We start from the raw sequence: 24,154 nt of genomic DNA, 5'->3' as shown, positions 1-24,154 counted from the left end.
TGCTGTTGTTTCTTTTTTTTTAACTTCTTCATCACGCCCTTCCCCCCTTTCTTCTCCATGGCCAGGTTGTGACGTTTCTGTTCTTCCAATTCCGCCTTGTTCTTCTTCGAGTCGATGAGGGTTTTCGCGATGGCGGCACTTCCGCCAGCCAAACTTCCAACGGCCCCCAATGCTGCTAGGATGGCCGGGATGCTGAATATGAAACCTCCGATCTTTTGCTGTTTCCGCGAACGCTGCAAGCGTCTCAATTGAGGTGTGCTGAGCAGCAATTTCATTCCGTGTCCTTTCGACAAGCAAGAACGTTTCTTCTCGCGTTGTTTCTTGGTGAGTAACCCATCGAGGGCACCTAGATTTTTTAGATTCGAATATGGTATCTGGTACACGACACCCTTGGGCTTCATGTTGATGCTCTATGTGTTATTTTCACGGTATGTTATTTATATATAAATGTTCTGAGATTTTTTCTTGTGTAGTTTTTTTTTTTACGGTATGTTATTTATATATTTTCACGGCCTCGCAGTCGTTACACAAATTCTATTACGTGCTTCGTTTTCTTGCCAAGAAGTTCCTTTGTCCCCTTGTACACGATTCGAGTTTTGTTCTCGATTAAGATAGCTAGCTTCTCGTCGGATAACATGATAGCGTATCGATCTGGTAAAAATAGACTGTATTGTCCGTTGAGCAACAGACGCACCTTGGGACCATACTGGGTAGAAACGATTGAACCGGAAGTTATCGTGTAAGGTTTGTCGACTTCCAATTCCAGAATTTTTACATACTCAACTGATAAATTTAGCATTTGTTTTAATGCTTGGAGGTCACTCATTTTTTCACTCGTCATATCAAAGAAAAAATTTCAGGGTGTTAGAGAGAAATTTAATTTTTATTCACGATGTGTGTTATTTATATATATATTTTTTCACAAGATTTTTTTTTTGTATCGAATATTTTTTTAACAGAGGAAGAAAGTTCGTGCTTCCGAAAACGCGATGATGTGCGTGATGATTTCTTCCGTCTCCTGCTTAGATTTTCTCCAATCATCGGTGTCCCGTCTTCTTCCCTGCCTCGCCTCGTGCAGTTCGTCCAACCTCTCGTTCAATTTCTCCCCCGCGGCCGACAGAAGAGTGTCGAGATCACCGCACCTTATTCCACTGATCTCCCGAAGACGGTCCTTGAGAACTATTTCGCATCCCATGTGAAATGCCGGCGTCGTTTTAGCTATGATCACAAGTTTATTAACATCTCCGTTAACTATCTTTTTGAATATTTTAGATAGTAGTTCGTGCGGCAAATGAGTTATGCAAGCCATGTTGTTTTTTTTACTGTATGTTATTTATATACCCCACCCCAATTTTTGTTTTGTGTTCATGGCGATGGTGGTACCCAGTGCGGCGACCCATTCACCCAACGAACCTTTCGAAAGCTGCATGTTCCAATTTCTTGTCTGCTTCGTGACGTGCGTCCAGATCCGTCTGCGTGGTGTTGTAGGCAATGTCGTGATCTTTGCACGCCGCGTCCAACGGATTCACACCCTTGTCTCCTCTCTCCAATCTTTTCTCGAGTTTGGTACCCGGTCCGCAGTACTGGTAGCCAGGTAGATGCATCTCGAAAGGTAACTTGTTGATGATGTCGTTCACGAGTCCCTTTCCTTCGGCCACGTTCCAAAATTTCGGAGGCAGCGTGTTGATGATTTTGATCAGGTAACCTATGCCCTTGTCGTCGTTCACGATGAAGTTGGAAAGTTTCGTGCTGATCATGTCCACGATGCCAACCTTCTCGTTGTAGAAATTACGATTGCCTGCATTCTCTTCGCCGGCTATCACCAACAATCGGTCCACGAGTTTCCTAACGTCGTCCACCCAAACGAATTCTTTGGGTAACGTGTTGTAGCGTTTGACGCCGCTACCTGTTTTGACCTGGTTCCAAATCGGTTTGATGAGATTCCTGTACTTCTCGCCGCTGCTCGATTTCACCCTATTCTGCGAGGCGTCGTTGTTCTGGTACAAGGCATCCGTCATGATCAGAATTTCCTTGTAACTTTGGTAATCTTCGTCGGTGTAATCTTTCGGCTGCTTTTTGGCGACGAGTTCCCACAGTCCCACCGTACCCGGATACCTGTTCCAACTATCCTTGTCGCCTAAATTGACTTTAATGTCGTTGCCTTCGAAGGTCACCTTCGATTTCCCAATCTTCCACACCACACCGCCGCCTTCGCTGGTTTCCATGCTGGGATACAATCCGAACACTTCATCCTTGTCGAATTTCCCCGTGCTCAGGTAGTCTCGTGCCAAAGGTCCCAACTCGATTTTATCCGAAGACGACGACGTGCTACCTATAGCTCGACATCGTGCCGGTGCATCCTTCAGTTCGAACGGCGTCGAAGGAATGCTCGAAATGGGCGTGGGTACGGCGTAACTTTTAGCTGCGAGCGGTACGAGTTCGTTGATCAAATTTTTATTTTGTTCCGTGACACTTTTAATTTCTTTACCTAGACCGCTGATGGCATCGATCACAGGTTGATCCTGACGTTTCTTCTCTTCGTAGAATCCGCGATTCTCGGATTTCCAACCTTTGAAGCGTTTCGCGAGGTAATCGCGAAGCTTGAGATTTTCGTCTTCGATTTTTCGTTTCGTCATGACGTTATTTATACACGTCGTTTCTCACAACGTTGCAACGTTTAGAAAGTCGTTGATTTTGTTTCTGTATTTTCCGTCGTTGGGTTTCCTCGTCATGTCGATCGTCGCGAATCCGAAATCGTCACCGTTCCAGCAAGTAGAGCAGCAGCGTTCCGAAAATTGATTGTAGTTCATGTCTCCGCCTACGTAGTCATCGTACGCGTGCTTGAGGTTGGTGTGATCTTGACGAAACAAACATATGAAATTAGCGTTGTCGCGTACTAACTGTTTTGGAATTTTGGAAAACGTTTGAGCTAGGTAGAAGCAATCCATTCCTTTGTGACGACCTTGCGTGAAAAAGTTGCGAATTTCATTTTGATTTTCCAGGATGGCGTCGTCGAACACAACAACTGAATTTTCACGACAATCGTCGAGTGGTTTTATTTCCGAGGCGAACGTTGCAATGTCCAGACCATCGTACAGTTTCATCAGTTGCTGGTATTTGGATTGCTCCAAACTTTTCGAGAACACGTACAGGTGCCTGTTCTTCCAATCTAACCAATTCGGTGCGAGGAGAAAATTGTCCACGAGCAGTGTCGTTTTCCCACACCCCGAAGGACCTACGATCAGACAGCGGATGCTGTCGGGAAGCAACTCACCGTTCTTTTTTTTTCTCGTTTGACTTTCCGGATCCGGTAGACGCTTCACCACGTTCCACGTACTCACAAGATCACTTCGTTCGCGTCGATCCAACTCTTTTCCGGAAGTCCCAGCCATTTGACAAACAGTTTGTCACCTTTCCTACGCAATACTTTCTCGATGAGGTACGTGTCGGGGTGTTTCGTTTTAGAGAGTTCCTCTTCGTAAAATCTTCCTTTCAAAATCTCGCCGCTACTATCTTTTATTATATACGTGTGTCGGTTTCCGGGTAAAACTCGAACCACCGTAAAGAGTTCCGTGCTCCAATTTTTTGTGAACCCCTTCTCGAAGGCGCGTTTGAATTTGCTGATCCTCACCTGGTCTCCAATTTTGTATTTAGCTCTTTTTGTCGTGGGTGTGTACTTTGGACAGTAAACAGTAGAAATTAAACGCTGCTCGTCAGACTTGGTAACGTCAACTGGCTTCATGCCTATCGTTCTGTGTACCGTATTATTATAGGTGTCGACGAGTTCCTGCAGGATGTCGACCCATTTGTAATTTCCCCGAATCGTGAATCGTTTCCACATGTGTGTTTTCAAGGTTCGATTAAATCTTTCCACGATGCTGGCTTTGATGTGACTGAAGGTCGAATAATGTCGAATGTCATGTTTTTGAATAAACTTTTGGAATACAGCGTTGTAAAATTCTTTACCGTTGTCCGTATGCAGAAACCGAGGTCGTCTGCCGCCGCTTTCGCGAAAAATTAATTTGAATGCTTCCGTGACGCACGATCCCGTTTTCGCCTTCAAAGGTAGAGCCCATGCGAATTTCGAAAATGTGTCTATGACGGTGAGGAGGTACTTGTTGCCCTTGTTCCATTTATGTACGTTTTTCAAATTGCCGCTGCTCATCTCCACGAGATCGCTTTGCCAGAGGTCGTCGATGCCCTTGGTTACCACAGCCAAACGTTCGTAGTTGCGGCGTGCAGGTTTATGCAATTCTTCGACGATGGCTTGCCTAGACATTTTTTTAGAGATTACGTTTCAAGAGAAGCACAAGCGTGATGGGATTCAAAGAGGGTGGTACCTCGCTCGTGTTTTGAATGATCAGCTTATCGCCGGCACTCACGTCGAAAACGGTAAGATCTTCGTCTTCGTGTATTTCATATATGTTGCGCGTTTCGTTCCAACGTGCCAGAGGAATGTTTCCTGCTTTCTGGACACCACGATTCGATATTAAGGTCATGGTGGGAACGCTAGCTTTTCTACCGTGAGACCAGTACGAAAATTCGTTTATCTGAATCGTGCCATCGAGGAGAAACTTGTAGTACGGATGATAAGGATGTAACATGTACAGTTTGTTACCTTCGACGAACGTGGAGATTCTCTGTTGATTGGGTACGCTGTTGATTTCGATGGCTTGCAGAGAATGCAGTTTAGCGAATTTAGTGTCGACGCCGAGCAGATTACTGTGAACGTGTCCGAGGTTATTTTCGATGGGCAGCAAATGCTCGACTATGGTATCCGTTACGGCAGACAACGACGGTTTGATTTTCACTTCCACGTTCAACTGCTTGTAGTTTTCGTTGAGTTCTTGTAACTTGGCACCGAAAGAAGCCAGCGTCGATTCCTGCGCGGATTCCAACATTCCGACTTGATCTCTGATGTTGACGACGATGTTCTGAAGGCTCTCGACTTGATTCAATTTCGAGCTCTTCTCGGTAAGATCGTTCACGATGCTTCGCATCTCTGTAAACTGCGTGTGAAGGTCGGCGACGCTCTGCGAAGTGGGCAGCGTCGACACCAGCGAACTAATTTCGTCTCGAATCTGTTCCACGTTCGCCGTTTCCGTTTCTAGTCGTTTCAGCATTCGAGATATGTTTCTTTTCAAAGCGTGCAATTCTTTGGAGGTGGGGAGATTGGCCACCCTACTCTCGAGATCGCTCAATGAACTTTTGATGTCGCTCGATTCGGATAGTGCCGTCACCGCCGTTTTCAATTTTTCCAAATCTTCGCTCGAAGGCACGCTCGTCCGTAACGATTCCAAGTCACCCTGTATGTTGTCCAGTACGTGATGAAAATGAGCAAGATTGGATTCGACGTTTAAATTTTCTAAATATTCGATTTTATGCTGAACCGTGCTCAACGTGTCTTGTATGCTCGTCAGCGCGCTCGCTTCAGCGTGAATATTTTTAATTTCTTCGTTGATCAACTCCAGTGACGCCTGAAGCGTAGCGATGGTGGTTTGAATGTGTTCGAAATCTTGATAAGCCTCCAATTGAATTTTTATGTTCGCGACGCTTTTACCGATGACCTGCAGTTCGTCCGACGATGGTAGGTTCGTCATGGTATCTTCCAAAGTCTGTAACTTGGATTTGATTTCTTCCAACGTGCCGGTGAATTCTTCTTGTAATTTGGAAACGACGACATGCAAGCGTTCTGCGTCTATATCGTTCACGACGGTTTGAAGTTCAGAGAAATTCTTTTCTATTGCGGAAGTTCGTTCTTCGATTTCGAGTTTCAATTTTTCCAAATCTTCATTTTTCGATTGAAATTGCTGTAATTTGGCCAAATCATTTTGAAGCGAATCAACGCTCAACTGTATATTTTGAACGCTGTCGTAAGAAGGTACGTCGACATAATTTTTTATCAGCATTTTCAGTTCGGAATCGATTTTCAGAATGGGATCGAGACATTGCGTTTGGAGCGTAGCGATTTCCGACTCTAAACTTTTGTTTAAGGTCTCCTGCAAAGCGATCAAATCGCTCCTCAACTTCTTAACTCGAACGTCCAGCATGAGAATCTCTTCTGCGTGGTCCACACGCTTGGTGTTGCCGAAAATGTCGTTAGGCATTTTTGGTTAACGGTTATTTATAATAGGATAGACGATTCGTAATTCTACGAAGAGAGGAATGAGTTTGTCGTAATCTCCGAGGAGTTCCATGTAAAGATAATCTCCTGCAGACACATCGTACGTAATGTTAGAAAGCATCTTGTCGTGCTTGATTCGAAAAATGTTCTTGCCGGTAGAAATTTTGATTTCGCCTACGTTTTCCGGATTCACGGTGATCCGAAGTTTCCCGTCGATCGGAATTTCGTAAAAATGTAAATTGTTGTTGAAGATGTAAAAAATTTTGCCGACGTCTTCATCCAATTTCGTCCAAATGCTGTTGAGGTGAATGATCAACAGACCGTTGAGTTTAGGTAACACGGAAGGTAAGACTTCATGATCTGGTATGGTTTCCATAATGATCTGTTTTTTGAAACCGAACAAATTCATAGGCATGCTGGTTATTTAAGAATACAGCCAAAGTTTTTTTGTAATGACAGTCAAAGTGGTTTTTTTTACTGAGTAACAAAATGTTTTTTTTTTGAGTTAGTGAAAATTGTTGTGTGTGGTGGCGAGTGCTAATTATTTGCACTGTGCGCAATTCTTATTTATTTCTAAACGACGATGCCCCCAAGGCAATGTGTGAATACCACACTCGAGGACGCACCTCTTATCGTCATTGGGATCCAGCGCAATTTTTCTAACTTTGTTTGTGGTGATGATATGGTCGACGCTCTGGATGCGCTGTTCTGCTCTTAGAACCGACGACCTGGTCTTGAGGCAATCGACAAAGTCCTCGAATGTAAGATGCTCCCGAACCACCTGTCTGCCGACACCCTTGGCCTTCTTGGTAACGCTACCCTCGGCTTTGATGGCATAGGCCTTGGCGCGAAGACCTGCAAACTCGAGAATTACATCACCGTCCTTCTCGTCTTTGAGTTTGCCAGGCACCTTCTTGTTGCGGGCCAGGATACCGTACTTGTTTTGCTGGGGATAGCCCGAGGTGTCGAAGAGGTTAACCAAAGATGGAACTGTGGCTATATCCCCGTACGCGTCGTCCGTGCGAACGTGGTACACCAAGCTGTCCGTGTCCGTGTAGAGTAGGCTGATATTGTCGTTATAGTGCTGGCGTAGTTCCCCATAATATATTTGAAACATGTGCAGCTTGCTCAGGTCTAATACTGAGGCACCAACATAAATTGGCTTGTTGAGCATCACCTCGCTCTTCCTCATATGCACCAGAGCAAGCTGTTCATTATAAATGGTCCTCGATTTGAATAACGGGTTTGCTACGAGCCTGCGACATTGTGCTTTGTTTGATATTAGCCTCACATCTACACGATTCCGTACATTCTCCATGGTTTTCCCGAACACCGCATTGTTCATGAGCTTGAAGAAATCCTTATCAAGCTCGGACGTGGCTGCGGTACGGTGTTTGGTGTTGACTTCAATATATGGACGCAACCACGGAGAATGCTCGAACTTGAGGATGCGGTGAACTGCGCGGACCGTGACCCCTCGCTGCATCAACCACCGGAGATTCTGGTAGTGCAGGACGTAATTCTTCTTGGGCTCGAAATCCATGACGAGCTTCGTCTGGTTGGAATCGGGTGGACACTTGAACTCGGGTGCAGGGGGAAGATCGCAGAACAAATCCTGCAGCTTCTCGGAGAATTGCAGATCAACCTCGGCGAAGAACCCATGTTCTGAATCGTCGAAACCTTCAACGTCAAAGTTGGAGGGGTCAGCCCACTCGAAGCCTCTAAAGGGGAGTGGCTGCATCATGGAGTGTCCGTAGAGGTTATTGACGTCCGTGTACATGATGTAGCTGGACGGTTGTGAGGGGTCGTAGCCGGTGGCCATGTGGTGATTGTTGGCGCGCGAGTGTCGCTGCGACACCTGGACCATGCCACCCCGGATAGCGCGTTCCACAAACAGCACCATGTCATAATCGGAAAGAAGCTCCAGCTCAATCTTCGTCACCAGAAACATGGCTGACCACGCCAGTCCGGGAAGACTATAGAAGTAGGCGGGGTCCAGCTGGTAGATCTTCATTGCGGTCGCACGGAACGTCTGGAACACGTCGGCGAGGAGCGTCACATCAAGTCTGAGGTAGGCGTCGTGGTAGTCCCCGAGAGTTCGACAGCCCAGCTCGCGCCACATGGACTGGGCATGGTGATATTCTTCGTCGGTGATGTTCGAGCCTCGTAGCTGACTGTAGAACTTCGCCTGGGGAGGTAGCGACGTCTCCGCGAACTTGGAAGGGTCTGTGATGTATTCGTAGGGATAGACCCCCTTACGCTTGAAGAGACCGGCGTCCAAGTTCGGAAAATTTCCGGAGGTAATAAGCATTTGCTCGTCGCTAAGCTTCCCTGCGAGAGCATCGAGGCTTGCTGGGAGGAACCTCAGGGAGTCGAGGAAGCGAAGCTCGACGGTAGAGCGTAATCCTGGGATTCGAACCCACTTGCTCAAGCTAATGTAACGCTCCTCGTTCTGGGCGAGAACGCTGATTCGCATGTCATCGTACCCAAAGTGAGGCACCAGATGGTGGAAGTCGTATCCCGAGCCATTGTGAAAAAACACAGGGATGAAGCGCGGGTCCCGGGCCATGAGGTTGCATCCGTTGCACCAAGGACCAACATACCTACCGTCAAAGTGATCGTGGTGTTGGACTTTACGGTTGTTGGCGGTGTACTCCTTGTCGCAGACAGGGCAAGCGATGGCCTCGTCGTGTCTACGTTGATCGTCGGGGGACAGTGGGAGCATAGACTTGGGGGCCAACAATACCTCCCCTATCTCGATGGCCTCGACAACCATCCTCTCGAGGAAGTGTTTGGCTGCGTCGGGGCCACGGTACACGTAGGGCTCGGGGGCGATGTGCTGGTCTCGTCGCACCACAACGTAGGCATAACTCGAGGCCTCGTGGAGTTGGTAAGGGGTGGTGGAAGAAACTTCGGGGTCGGGATCGCAAGTGGACAGGGGTTTGAGGAAGGCTTCGAAATCCGCGATGATGATAGCGGGATGCTCTACCATGGCACCGTGCATGTGGAAACGCTCCACAGTGCCAGGTTTGGGCAAGACTGCCACACCTGGCTCGTTGGCATTGCAGTAGCGCTTGTGGTGAGCGAGCTTCTCTGCAGCGATGTTGGAGCCTCGAACATGTTGGTAATTGTGTTGATCCCGTCCGTCGAACATTGACAAGCACCTGCGACACACCTCGACGTGGTGACTATCACTGCTCCGTTGGCTCGAAACAAGTCTAGAGAGGGAACGGATAAGGGTGTAGTGGTGATGGGTCTCGTCCTTGATGAGCAGAAGGTGAATTTCTCGAGCACCATCGTCGTCTACGTCGCTCACCCTGATGGGGTACACCGCATTTTTGTCAGTGAGACCGTAAACGTTGATGGCCAACCGCGCACGAGCCTCAAACTTTCGAATGTCCGAAAGCGCCACCGGGTAGTCGATCCCAGCCATCGCATCTTCCAGCTCTGGCTCGTAGGGTAGGTAGTGGCCAACACGAAGCGGATGATTTTTCCAGTCGACGGGGTGCAATGCTGCCAGCACGCACCATACGAAGCACTTGGCGTCACTGTTCTGAATGTTCAGGACAGCCTTCTTTGCCGCAATGGTAGGTGGTAAGGGGACGTAGCTGGAGGCGGAGAGAGGCACGAACTTACAAAGTTTGACGCACGGTTCGTGAGGCTCGCCACACAGCGAACCCCCCGAGCCTTTAGCTTGATGTTCTTCTTGTTTTGCCACCAGCTCCTCGGCAAACTGGTTGCAGATGACCTCGAGGTTGTCGACATCCGCCAGATGCAACGTCTTCGCCTTGGTGTTGTGGCAGAAGCTGTAAATTTCATCAGACGGCTTCTTGTACTGGCAACGTAGCGATGCGTAGAATTTGGTGGAGTGCGTTGCAAGCGCATCACCGAGGAAGGAAATAATTTTGGCTTGCACGTTCTCCAAAAATCTACGCACGTCGCATGAGCCCTACGAAGTGAGGACAAAGTCCTCTAACAAACGCTCGAAAACAGACCGGTCTGCTTTCATCACAGACTTGACGCGTTTCGTGGGTGGTGCATTGATGGAGGCTGCTTCTGCCTTCCTCTTGGTGGAGGTCGAAGGCTGGGCCCCAGATGTATTTTCGCTTAGACAAGTAAGCTTATGCTTCTTGGCATACGCAATTGTGATGTGTTTATTGCATCCGGAACATAGTTCAGTGGCAGCCAAATGCTTGCCTGGCACGCAGGTACGACAATGTCTTGCAAAATGTTTGCTTGATATGGTTCTCTTGCACACAGGGCAACTTTTCATGGAGCGCATTTTTTTTGGGGGGTATGTTTATTTATATGTAATCTGTTGGTGGTAGAGTGTTTACAAAAAAATGCCTTATGAGAAAAATTTTGCAGGCTAATTCTAATTAGTGTTAGTTTGAGGGGTTTATTTATATATGGGTGGTGTTGTTTTCCTCAAATATATGCTTTAATAAACCCTGTAAAAAAATTTAAAAAATATATAAGAAAAATATGATTGTAGATAGAAAAAAGCACAATAAATATTGTATGCATGTGTAATTCTATTTAGCTTATTTTTGCTAGACACGAATCTTCTTCAGATTTTATTGCCCATTAGTATATTTTTCTACCAATCTAGTAGAGGTGTGAAACTATGAAAATGTTCTTGTTTAAGCACTAATCATTATGTTTCCAATAGGACTCCTATGGGACGTAAAACCTTGTAACTTTGCTCTATGTATATACTTGTGCTTTTCCAACATATTCACAAAACCTTAGAACCTTCACAGGCAAAAAAATAAAGTTTCCCCCTGTGTACATGTATAATTCGAATCCCACTGTAGGTCCAGTTTCGGTTAGCCTTACTGTGCATAAAATAACAAATCCAACTTAGAGTATCAACACATTCAAAAAGATAAAGTTTCCCCTGTACACTTGTATAATTTTAATCTCCAAGTTCGATACCCGGCGGATCCCACTGTAGGTCCAGTTTCGATTAGCCTTACTGTGCATAAAATAACAAATCCAACTTAGAGTATCAACACATTCAAAAAAATAAAGTTTCCCCTGTACACTTGTATAATTTTAATCTCCAAGTTCGATACCCGGCGGATCCCACTGTAGGTCCAGTTTCGGTTAGCCTTACTGTGCATAAAATAACAAATCCAACTTAGAGTATCAACACATTCAAAAAAATAAAATTTCCCCTGTACACTTGTATAATTTTAATCTCCAAGTTCGATACCCGGCGGATCCCACTGTAGGTCCAGTTTCGATTAGCCTTACTGTGCATAAAACAACAAATCCAACTTAGAACCTTCACAGACAAAAAAATAAAGTTTCCCCCCTGTGTACATGTATAATTTTAAACTCCAAGTTCGATACCCGGCGGATCCCACTAGGGTCCAGTTTCGATTAGCCTTACTGTGCATAAAATAACAAATCCAACTTAGAGTATCAACACATTCAAAAAGATAAAGTTTCCCCTGTACACTTGTATAATTTTAATCTCCAAGTTCGATACCCGGCGGATCCCACTGTAGGTCCAGTTTCGGTTAGCCTTACTGTGCATAAAATAGACTTAAAACAACAAATCTAACCCAGAGTACACGCGTCAATACCATCCACCATGAGTAAACTAACATGATCATAATCATCGTCCCTCCCCTCCCTCCGATTATTACCTCGCTTTTATGTTATTCGCGATGAAGAATAGTTTTTTTCAAGCGCACGTTATGTATGCTCATATTTTTTTTGTTTATCGTAAATTTCGATGTTTAATCAAAACAACACTTTCTGTTCACTAACGCCACTCGTAATTATTATTATTAACACACACACACATGCAAAAAAATAACAAGAAACAAAACTTACCTACAAAAAGCTGCTAGCAATTTAACACTCACAAATGGTAGTATAATCGCGCACAGTCGCAAAAACTTCACTGTTCTGTCCAGAAGCTTCCACAGAAACGAAAGTCATCTCCCCCCTCTCTCTTCTCTCCACCCGTCGTCGCATCCGGTTGCGGTGACAATATAAGCAAAAACTAGGTCGTGTCAGTATTGCCAACTCACTAGGCCTCTGAGTTTAGGGCGACCCGAATTGTGCTGCCAGAGCGTGTTGCGCGCGGACCAGGTTCGAGGGCACAAACTCAACTGGCATCTCTCGCATTACTATTTCAGCGAAGCGTTGCAGAACAAGCAATGTTTGTGTTTCCCACGGCAGCATCTCGAGTATCATCACAAGCTGGTCGGGGGCTACGTACACCGTAACCCTCACATGAACGTGGCACTCAAAAACAGAACGGAGAATGAGATTATTTTGACATTGGACTTTACGTCACTCTACCCGAGCATCATGGTGGCAGCTGGCCTCTCCCCTTTCAACGTGAACTTGGGAGAGGCGCGAATTCCACGCCGCCGGAACGGACGTTCCGCCCGGTACGGAAGTTGATGTTTATCGCGGCGTCACGAATCCCACACCGGCTGCACGGAAGCTGATCTTCACGTGTATTTCTCACAGGACACGCTAAACGCCACGTGCATCCGTAAGATCATAGCCTTGTGTAAAAAATCAAAAAATAAAAACGATAAAATTTTACCACCGGGCAAACTGCTCGAAATGGACGCCAAACAGAACACGGCTAAATTAATAATAAATAGTATGCACGGGTAAATATACAAATTGAAAGACATCCCCGAAGAGATTCGCCCCCACGTCAATCAATTTTACGTTCGAAGGCCGTACGGGAAAACCTTTACTTTTTTGGTTGGGCACCACGCACTCCTGGCGGGGTTATGGGGGCCAGGAATCCTAAAAAACAACAATTATTATTATTTTGTCTGTTTGCTTGCGTCACAATACACGCGCACGCGCGCGCGCGTGTGTGTGTGTGTGTGTGTGTGTGTGGCACATCGTTCCCCCGAGAGAGGTTTACAAAGGTCACGATATACAAACATTGCCGGAGTTGGAAAATTACGATATGGCGCATTCGCTCACCACTGTTGCCAGCCGTAGGTCTCTCTCTCTCTTCATCTTACAGCAACGTTGGCATCTCTATTTTTTTTTAGTTGTAAGTGGGTTGCCAACACACTCTAGTTAATAATGCTACATATTATACACACACACGCACACCCATCTCTCTCTTTTTTACGGCAGTGCGTGTTTGTTGCCGGCTCTCCTTGCCCAGTGTGTGTAGGTTGGCAAAAATTGCTTTATGCACTGTAAGGCAAGCCTCAAGCAAAGTTGCCAGCTCCTTGCTTTAGGTTAGGTTAGACCAAGAAAAAAAAAAGCTGTAGGTGGGTGTTGGCAGCGCTGTCGGTTGTTTAACTCTTCCCCCTCTCTCTCTCTCCTCTCTCTTTTTTGTAAAAAGCCATGGCAAAAGTACCAGTAGGTTGGCAACCTTGCTTTATGCACTGTAAGGCAAGCCTCAAGCAAGGTTGCCAGCTCCTTGCTTTAGGTTAGGTTAGACCAAGAAAAAAACCTTGGTGATTTTTTTCGAGTAAAATATTGGCAACACTGCGAGAAAATAGAGCTTATGCCTTACAAGAGCAAACCATTAAGGAGCCTCAAGCAAGATTGCCAGCTCCTTGCTTTAGGTTAGGTCAGACCAAGAAAAAAAACCTTGGTGATTTTTTCGAGTAAGGTGTTGGCAACACTGCGAGAAAATGGGGCTTATGCCTTACAAGAGCAAACCATTAAGGCGAGCCCCACCGAGCCCCACTTTCGGGCTTAGAACCGGGCTGATACCACTACTACTGTAAATATCACATCTATGCAGATGATGTTCAGCTGTATTTGTCATTTCCTCCAAAGAATATTGAAAATTCAATTCGCGATATAAATTATGATCTGAACAAAATCAGTACTTGGTCAGCTAATCATGGGCTACTAATTAATCCTTCGAAAACCCAAACTATTATTATAGGTTCACAAAAAATGCTTTCAGCATTTGAAATTTCTTCCTTCCCACCCATAATGGTCTTAGGGAAAGCTATTAAATTAAGTAAAACAGCCAAAAATCTGGGCGTAATGTTTAATCAGCATCTCTCATGGTCAGATCACGTAAATTTAACTAGTAAAAGAGCCTTCGCTGCATTACATGCTCTTGTTCGGCTTAAACATTTTCTACCCGTTAGCATTAAAATCAAACTGGTGCAAGCACTTGTTTTTCCACACTTCGATTACTGCGATTCTGTCTATTCCGAATTACCAGATGATCTCGCTCAACGTCTTCAACGAGTACAAAACACCTGCGTCCGCTTTATTTTCGATCTGAAATATAGGGACCATTTATCCGTTTTCTTTACAAAGCTAAATTGGCTCAAATTAATTGATCGGCGAAAGGTACACAACCTCACCCTTCTCTATAGGGCAATCAGTTCAAAGGAACCGGCTTATCTCTCGAGCAGATTCTCAATGCTTTCCGAATCACACAGCCTTGACACCAGATCGCGAGGGAGAACTCAACTACTCATCCCCCTTCATAACTCAAATTTTTATTCAAAATCTTTCACCGTTTCTACTTCTCGTCTTTGGAACTCACTGCCCCTCGAAATCCGAAACTCATCTTCAGTATATGTCTTTAAGACGCAATTAAAACATTTTTTATTGGGCACAAATAGTTAGCACATTATATTTTAGTGATAAATTGCATACAGTTAAGCGCAGAACAACACTAAAAATCCTTATTCACCTTAATATTTCAAATCCCTGACTACTGTCATGAATATCTGATTGTGTGTGTGTGTGTATGTGTGTGTTTTGTTGTATGTTCGTGTGTATAGGTTAGGATTTTATTCCCGTATGTATTTTTTTTCTTATCATTTTTTTCTGTAATTTTTTCTTTGTAATTTTATATTTCTCTTTTTATATTTTAAAATTTACCTTTCTATGTAATGGTTTAAATGTTGTTGTAAACATGGTTAAGTGGTAGAAAAGGCTACAAAGCCTTAACTTCGCCATGATAAACAAGACGCAATAAATAAATAAATAAAAAGGGATGAAAGTCGTAATTAGAGCCATTGTGAAAAAATATGGGGACGAATTTTGGTTTTTGGATTTTGAGGTTGCATGCATTACAGATTCCGCTTATGAAGCGACCGTCGGTATGCGAATGGTGAAACACTTTACGATTGTCGTCTGAGAAGTGGTTATCGCACACAGGACACTTGACAGTGTCGTAGTAATTTTGAAGTTCGGTAGCAGATAACGGAAGCATCGGTTTCGATGTTTGCAGCATGCATCCAATTTTCCCAACCTCCTCGATCATCTTTTCGAAGAAGCGTTCGATTGCATCGGATCCTCGGTATACGTACGGTTCATCTATTTTATCCTGTCGCACGACAACGTAACCGAAACTGTTTGGTTCGTGAAGCTGGTAAGGTGTGGTGGAAGAAACTTCGGGATCCGGATCGCAGTACGAGAGTGGTTTGAGGAACGCCTCGAAATCAGCAACGATGATGGCCGGATGTTCCAACAACGCCTTGTGCATCCTAAATTCTTCCACTTCGTTCTTTTATTTGGGCATCAACATTCGAAAACCCGTTCTGGATGATTTGACCAATGAATCGGGTGAAGTTCCGCCAACACACACCAAAGAAAACATTTATCATCTATATTTTGAATGTTCAGCACGGCTTTTTTATTTTTAATATCCACTGGAAGAGGAACGTAGCTGGAAGCGCGAAGAGGCGAGAATTGGTTCACGTAAACGGTTAACGTGTGAGGACTACCACACAGAGACCATCCCGACCCTTTAGCCTCGAAATCGTCGTGTTTCTTAACCAGTTCATTTGAAAGATCAGAATAAAATTCGTCCAAATTATCGACGTCCGCCAAATGAAGAGCCTGGTTTTTTGTTCGATGATAAAAGACTCTTGTTGTACCATCGACTTTTTCGTATTCGGAAAATAGATCAACGTATGCTTTTATGGAATTATTTTCCAATTTATTTTTTAGAATATTTATCACGGATGTTTTCGTTTCACGCAAGAAACTAAGAATGTCGCAGCCTGGTTCCGAAGTAAAAGAGAAATCCTGAATACGGTTAAATGCAGATCTAATTGGTTTGCGTTCATCCGATAATTTAACTTGTTTGGAAGTAGAACCTTCCGTTTCTGGATCATCGATTTTTCTTTTCAATGTTCCTTGTTCGATCGATGGTTTGCAAATTTTCAGGTGTTTACTTAAATGTGCAATGCTGATCATCTTTCCGCATCGAGCACAAGGCTTAGAAGGTAACGAACGATTAATTCTCGAACCTGTTTCGCTACATCTTGCCCTGTGTACCGATAAATTGTTCCTTGAGATTAGCTTCCCACAAGTAACACATTCAGTTTTATCATTTTTACGATTGAAACTGGTGGTGGATGCCATTGCTTTCTCCAAAATCACAGAAATCAAAAAAGTCTAGCGATACAATTTTCAGGTATGTTATTTAATATAGAATTTCTTGGGTGTGAATACAAAACTCAATAATTCAATCTACTGTGAATAGAATTTCAGGTATGTTATTTTATATAGAATTTCTTGGGTACGAATACAAAACACAAGAATTCAATCTACTATGAATACAATTTTCAGGTATGTTATTTTATATAGAATTTCTTGGGGGTGATTACAAAACTCAAAAAATTCAATCTATACTGTGAATAGAATTTTCAGGTATGTTATTTATATAGAATTTCTCGGGGGAATACAAAAAATCAAAATTCAATCTATACTGTGAATATCATTTCCAGGTATGTTATTTTATATAGAATTTTCTCGGGGTTCATACGTTACTCTATCCGAGCGTCATGGTCGCAGCGGGGCTCTCGCCTTTTAACATAAACTTGGAGTGGCGTGAATTCCACACCGGAACGTCCGTTCCACCAGGCACGGAAGTGGACGTTTATCGCGGCAGCACGAATCCCCAACCGGCTGCACGGAAGCGGATCTCCACGTGTATTTTTCGCCCGATACGCTCAACGCCATGTGTATTCGCAAGATCATGACCTTACGTAAAAAAATCAAGGAAGTCAAGAATTGCAAGAAGACCTTGCCGCCGGGTAAATTGCTCGAAATGGATGCAAAACAGAACACGGCGAAGTTGATGATGAACAGCATGTACGGTCAGATGTACGAGCTGAAAGACATTCCCGAAGAAATTCGCGCTCACGTGAACCAACCTTACGTTCGAAGGCCGTACGGGAAAACGTTGGGGGCTCGTTCGTGTCGAAGAACCCCGCTTGCGCGTCTCTAGTTACTTTTCTGTCGAGAACCATCCTACTGAAATCGCGCGACGTGGTCGAAAATTTCCCCTCGAACCCCAGCGACCGCGCATGATGTACATGGACACGGATTCGCTTTTCATCCTCATGGATAAACGCGATCAGGCTAGCTTGATCGATCACCTGCACGAGCGGTTGGTTCCCGAACTTGCGGGTGAAGGTTGAATTCGTACTGAAAAACTTTTTCGCGTTGACCAAGAAAAAATACGTCGTGCAGCTGGCCGACAACGACGAGGTGCAATTCAAAGGGTTGAGGACCGCCATAGACGTGCGAGAGAGAAATTTTCTGATCACGATCCTGAAGAAAGCGTGGGGCGAATACTTCGACACGGGATATCGCACGACGGATTCGGTCGATCAGATCGTCACGAGCATCGTGTGGCCAACGGCGAAGGCCTACCTGGAGTTCGTGGAAAGACACGCGCCTCAATTCAACAACATACAGTTCGACATGCCAGATTTCGTCGTAGTGCTCTTTCAGACCGGGAGGGACAAGAATCAGGAAAAATATTCCAGCAAGTTCGACGACTGCGAGATCAAGAACGTTTATCTCAAGAATGGTAGGAACGAAGTGTTCCCGCGCGAGAATTACAACCTCGACATGACCAAAGATGATTACCTCAAACTTTACGAAGCTTACACGGCTTACAAGCGCGTGACCGAGGGAAGCGTGGACATGTACTACACGCCCAGCGAATTCAAAACCCACAGACCCATGTTCGTCATCAACACGACGAAGCGGAAGCAGGTGGTGGTCAACGATCGCACCAACATCAAGATCGTCTGCGAGTTCCACGACGCGCTACCTGCCGATACTCTATGCAGCGTCATCCTGGTCGCAGAGAAGTCCTTCATCCACGACGTGAAGAACGAGAGGGTCACGGAGCAGTTTTAAAAAATATTCCTAAAAAAAATATTGCCACATACTAAAAAAAAATCAACACATTTCTTAGGTTATATAAAATATAATAAGTTAGTTCGGTGTGCAAATAAAAAAAATAATAGGTTAAGTTATATCACTGAAGATCGTAAAAAAATCGTAAGATAGGTTAAGTTATATCACGTAAGATCGTGATCGAGTGAGGTGTTGGCAACACTGCGAGAAAATGGGGCTTATGCCTTACAAGAGCAAACCATTAAGTCGAGCTCCACCGAGCCCCACTCCGAGCTCCACTTTCGGGCGCAGAACTGTCTATTTGGGTCTACTCTAAAGTAGGTCAAGGCACGTAGAGGCTCTCGTGTAGTTTAGCACGTAATAAAAAAAAATGAATAGGTTAAGTTATATCACGTAAGATCGTGATATACCTACAAGTGTGAGTGGGAAAAAAGGGAAATTTTACTAAAACATCGCTAAACGCTAAAACATCGACAAAAAATTGTCAAAATGTGTCAAAAACTGATATTCAATTGATAAAAAAAAGAGGCTACAAATGCATACCTACAAAGTGTGGCGTAGAAACAATAAACTTACACTACTTAAATATCTAGCAGAATTCTTGAAATTGCTTGGATACTCGATTATTATTAAAATTACATATTCTTTGATACTACATATTTAGCTACATATCCTTTTGATAATACATATTTAGGTACATATTTAATCAATTGTTACATATTTATGTACATATTTTGGACTTTAATATTACATAAAAATCCAGGGTCAAGTTATAATAAATCATACCTCCCAGCTTGAAAGACCTATAAAGAATCAGTATTTCGTATTAAGAGGCTAAGAAATATGATACTTTGAATTAAAATAGTAAATTTCTTATTGTAAACAATATTATTTATTGTTCTCTGAATGTTAGTTAGCATGCAGGCACGTACGTGGAACTATATTTCGCGGAGGGGGTGGGGGATCCGAACCAAGTGCCTCACATGTAATAATAATAATAATAATAATAGGTAAAAAGGTAAAGGTCCCTGTGCATATAGCACAGTGCCATGAAGGCACATTTAGGGGATATAGGGGCAAGGACACGCACACATTCTCGATCTTGGTCATTTTAGAGATGTTATTATCCCCACGCTCCGGCCGCCTTTACCTTGCAAGGTTGATTTGGGGCTGGGTAAGCCCCAAAGCCGCTTTATGTGGGGACAAGGCTGGAGAAATTCCTACCTTAGATCACCCAGCCCGGGAATCGAACCTAGGTCTCCCGCGCGGTAGTCAGACGCCCTACCGACCAGGTTAATAAGATGAAAATAATAATAATATCAAAATCGGTAAATTGATATATTTTTTTACAATTGTATGAACAAATAGAAAGGAACATGCATTCATTATCTGGCTTATGTGTAATTAAGATCAGTATCATTTATATAAAAATAACTGCCCTACCAAAGTAATTATGTCAAATAATTTTAATGGAGTATTTATTAAATAAGTTAGGTACAGCTGATGAAAAGTAAAGCCCCGTTTCAATTTTTCCATGATGCATTTTTTTCTTATTTTGCTTACCTCTTTTGCTTACTTAGGCCAATATTAACAATTAGAATGATTTCATGAAATTCGCGAAGGGATTCGAACCTGGAACCTTCAGTGGAGAGATCGTAAGTCGACAGTGGTCCAAAAGGCACGCCCCCCGCATACATACATCTAATAATAAAATAAGAACATTTTTAACAACGACACAGTCTCACCAAAAAATGTGTGCATCTCACGTTAACTCCTTCCATGTTCCATCTTCTTTGAGAGAAGCTTCTTCCAGAAAAAAGGAAGTTTCCAGAAGTTCCAAGTTCGGCCACAAGTAATTGTCTTACTTCAGATGCATCATCAAATTGGTAAGTGTCAAAAATCAATGACATCTCCTTCTTTGAATCCGCCTTTTCAACATAAACGGAAGAATTGTAGGGTAGGTACATATCAGGGAGCTCTTTACCATTTACGTCATCAAAAACAAAAAGAGGATTCTTTTTGGAACTTCTTTGCACAAGCTGAGAAAGAAAAGCAAATACATTACCAAACTAATATCGTTTTGGTCATTGTATAAGAAAATGTTTGCTATGCACTGTTAGAAGTTAGCGTTAATTTAGTATTCTACTGTTAAAATGAACATACTGTCTGTTAATTTTCAAAACGGAATGCAACCGTTTTATTTTCCCCTAGCGCATGCGCATTTCTGTCGTCACCTCTTTGTGCTGTGGATAGAATGACAAGTTAGCATGGTGTCGGGAACACTTCTATACATGTTACGCTCGTGTGTTATATATATATATATATATATATATATATATATATATATATATATATATATATATATATATATATATATATATATATATATTTATATACACACACACAGATTACACCATTAAGACAAGCAGGAAATTCAAATTTAAGTTTCATTTGATTTTTTTTAACATTTTCCTTGTTACTTGGCGACGATTTTTCTGTTACTTTTGCCTAATAGCGACGATGAGTGATGATATGATGAAATTAATGAAGAAACATTCACAAAGATCACCCATGCACAGGTCGGGATTCGAACCCGGAACCCATGCGCGCTGTGTTTGCCAATCCGACACGGAGATCGGCAAATTTAAGTTTGAATAGTTTATTATGCATTAAGATAGATATTGGTCTTAAACAGCTATTTATCCAGTGAGCTTGTTTACAGGCCAGATGGGCTTTAACAATTAATAGACTTTTCGAACGAAATGTTACTCACCACTTCTATGCCAGAATGGAACGCAGACTTTGTAGTGGGATATTTTTACATATCTACTCAATATTAAGTCGAACCTTAGGGATATTTAAACCTACTAATTCATTACATCATGTTTATACATCTACCTGTTGTGTGACATTGTTGGAGCATCCATTCGCAGACAAGATGGCCGCGGCTCGTTCATTTTTTCCGGAATTCAGAAACTGGCTCACAGCACCTTCATGGCAGGTCATGAGTAGAATACATCTTTTCCGGAAGCTCTTCTGCATTTCAATCACCTTCTTCGATGACACCCAATCTGAAAACAAGTATTGTCATGTTTACATCATTATATGGAAGAATTAAATTGAAATTAATAACTCTTTACAGTTAAAGCACATACAAATAATTCAATAGAAATTCTAATTTAGAAATGTATGATTTTTCGTTTGACGGCGACTATGAAAGTGTATGAAATCCTCAGTCAATCCTCGTGATATTTCGAAAAATTATATTGTATTATATTTTGGTACGTCAACACTTTGGCTACACAAACAATTCTATTGCGCAATAAAATTACAAATCTTGGTATTAAGATTGACGATACAAGTAAACTTCTTATCAGATATACATAATTAAAAACTAGTTTTGATCTAGGACAACAATTAATACAAATCTTGTCCTAGATAACAGCTGAGGTTGTAGAGGGATGTCAGTAGGTAGATATTCTCCGAGCAAACGAGAGTTTTGAGCTGTCTATGACTACTTGGCACTTGACAAGTGGTTAGAATGAGGGTGTGTCCACCCTTGAACCAATCAAGGAAGGTGCCTTACTATATGCAACTGTCCCCAGTGTAGACATGTTTTTGCAATATTATTTGATATTAAAACAAAATAATTAAATCAACAGATGCCACACAAAATCACCATAACAATAATAAACTAAAGAACATCAATATTTGAATAAGATGTACACAACTAACTAACTAACTAACTAACTCTCTAGCCTTCTTAAACCCGAAGGTTCATGGCTGCAGCAACACAGGCCTTCCATCTGTCCCTATCTTGAGCAAGATCTATATACTCTTTTCCATCTCTACCTATGTCCTTTAGGTCCATCTCAACGTTGTCCCTCCATCTTCGTCTTGGCCTTCCTATAGGTCTCTTACCATCATGTTTTCCAACAAGAATCCTGTGAACTCCTCGTTCCTCTCCCATTCATGCCACATGGCCTGCCCACCTAAGTTTTCTTGATTTAATTATTCTAATAATATCTGGACATGAATACAAATTATGTAGTTCTAAATTATGTAACCTTCTCCACTCACCTGTCTCCTCATCCCTTTTAGGTCCAAATATTTTCCAAAAAAAAACCAACAACAACTGTCTAGCCTTCTTAAACCCGAAGGTTCATGGCTGCAGCAACACAGGCCTTCCATCTTTCCCTATCTTGAGCAAGATCTATATACTCTTTTCCATCCCTACCGATTTCCCTTAGGTCTATCTCAACGTTGTCCCTCCATCTTCGTCTTGGCCTTCCTATAGGTCGCTTACCATCAGGTTTCCCAACAAGAATCCTGTGAACTCCTCTTTCCTCTCCCATTCGTGCCACCTGGCCTGCCTACCTAAGTCTTCTTGATTTAATTATTCTAATAATATCTGGACATGAATACAAATTATGTAGTTCTAAATTATGTAACCTTCTCCACTCACCTGTCTCCTCATCCCTTTTAGATCCAAATATTTTCCTAAGGATCTTATTTTCAAATACTCTCAATTTATGTTCCTCTTTCAATGTAAGGGACCAAGTTTCACACCCGTATAATATTACAGGCAAAATTACTGTTTTGTATATTTTAACTTTTAGTTTCTTAGATATTAAACTAGAAGACAAAAGTTTATGAAGAGAGAAGTAACATGCATTTCCTGAATTGAGCCTACTTTTTATTTCCTCTTTAATATAATTTTCATTTCTTAATATTACTCCTAAGTATTTGAATTTGGGAACTGGTTCAAACGAGTTGTTATCAATAATTAGATTTTGATAATTACCTAACACTTGGTTTCGGCCTGTAAGCATATAGTTAGTTTTCTCTTTGTTAACTTCCAAACCTATCTCTTTAGCAGTTTTGAAAAATATTTTAGCATTATTCTTAATTGTATTTATATCATCCCCTAATAAGTCTACATCATGTGCATATGCTAACAACTGAGTTATACCACTTAATTTTAGTCCTTCGTTAGTTTCTTTTACCTTCCTAACAGCATATTCTAAGGCAAAATTAAAGAGCAATGGAGATAATGCATCTCCTTGTTTTAACCCATCATGAATTGTAAATTTGTCAGCCACATTAATACCCACACGAATTTTACTTTCTGTTTCACTGGTGCATACTTTTATCATACTAACAAGCTTCTTAGGTATTCCAAACTCGACTAATATATTATATAATTTATCTCTTTTGACCGAATCATATACTTTTTTGAAATCAATGAATAGATGATTATATACCCACTTTTTCTCAAGTTTCTGTCTGATGTGAAAAATGTGATCTGTAGTTGATCTGTTACGTTTAAATCCACATTGATAATCACCTATAATTTCATTAGGATATGGGGTTATTCTTGTTAAAAGAACACTCGTATGCATTTCCAAAAACTTCTTGTATTGCATGAATCAACTCTTTCATCCAAGCTTGAAGTTTCATACCAATGCGTACCTGAAGCATCTGGAAGATTAACAATGACAGCATCTAATCTTGTCTTTGACACTGCGCAGACGATCTTGTCCAATTGTTGAAGCGTTCTCTGCTCGTGGTGGGCGAAGATTTCCGGTGGTATTAAGGAAAGCACCACAAAGAAAAACATGATTGCATCAGCCGAGAGCAGCACACAGAGTACTGAAATAAGCAATCTCGCGTCAGGTCTATCGCCAAACTCTTTCATTTTTCACTCAAATTAAACAGTCAAGCTTCTTTTCAACTGCTGCCCTGTTTTCATACCTGAAAAGTAAACATCTGATTTGCATGTGAACTTTGTTTCCAAAGCTGTTCTTGATTCTCTTCTTCCTCTTCAACAAATCGTGCTTTCTATTTACTTACTTACTGACTCTTGTCATGTTTCGTGTACAAATTGTT

General features: G+C 42.6%; 1 protein-coding gene across 1 annotated transcript in view; it reads right to left on the bottom strand.

Annotated features, from left to right (window-relative positions):
- Nucleotides 1-23,885, bottom strand: part of LOC145980602 (putative glutamate receptor) — a 71,192-nt gene extending 47,307 nt beyond the window's left edge. Inside the window, exons 1-3 of the mRNA XM_083113640.1 lie at nt 23,738-23,885; nt 21,164-21,336; nt 20,131-20,304 (exon numbers count right to left, since the gene is read on the bottom strand). Of these exons, the coding sequence (XP_082969766.1) occupies nt 20,131-20,304; nt 21,164-21,336; nt 23,738-23,885 (495 nt within the window). The remainder of the gene's footprint in view (nt 1-20,130; nt 20,305-21,163; nt 21,337-23,737) is intronic.
- Between the last annotated feature and the right edge of the window lie 269 nt (nt 23,886-24,154).

This window comes from Lepisma saccharinum, chromosome 28 (assembly GCF_977018435.1).
Source record: "Lepisma saccharinum chromosome 28, izLepSacc3.1, whole genome shotgun sequence".
Taxonomy (NCBI): domain Eukaryota; kingdom Metazoa; phylum Arthropoda; class Insecta; order Zygentoma; family Lepismatidae; genus Lepisma; species Lepisma saccharinum.
This window is presented reverse-complemented; position numbering and strand designations above follow the sequence as displayed.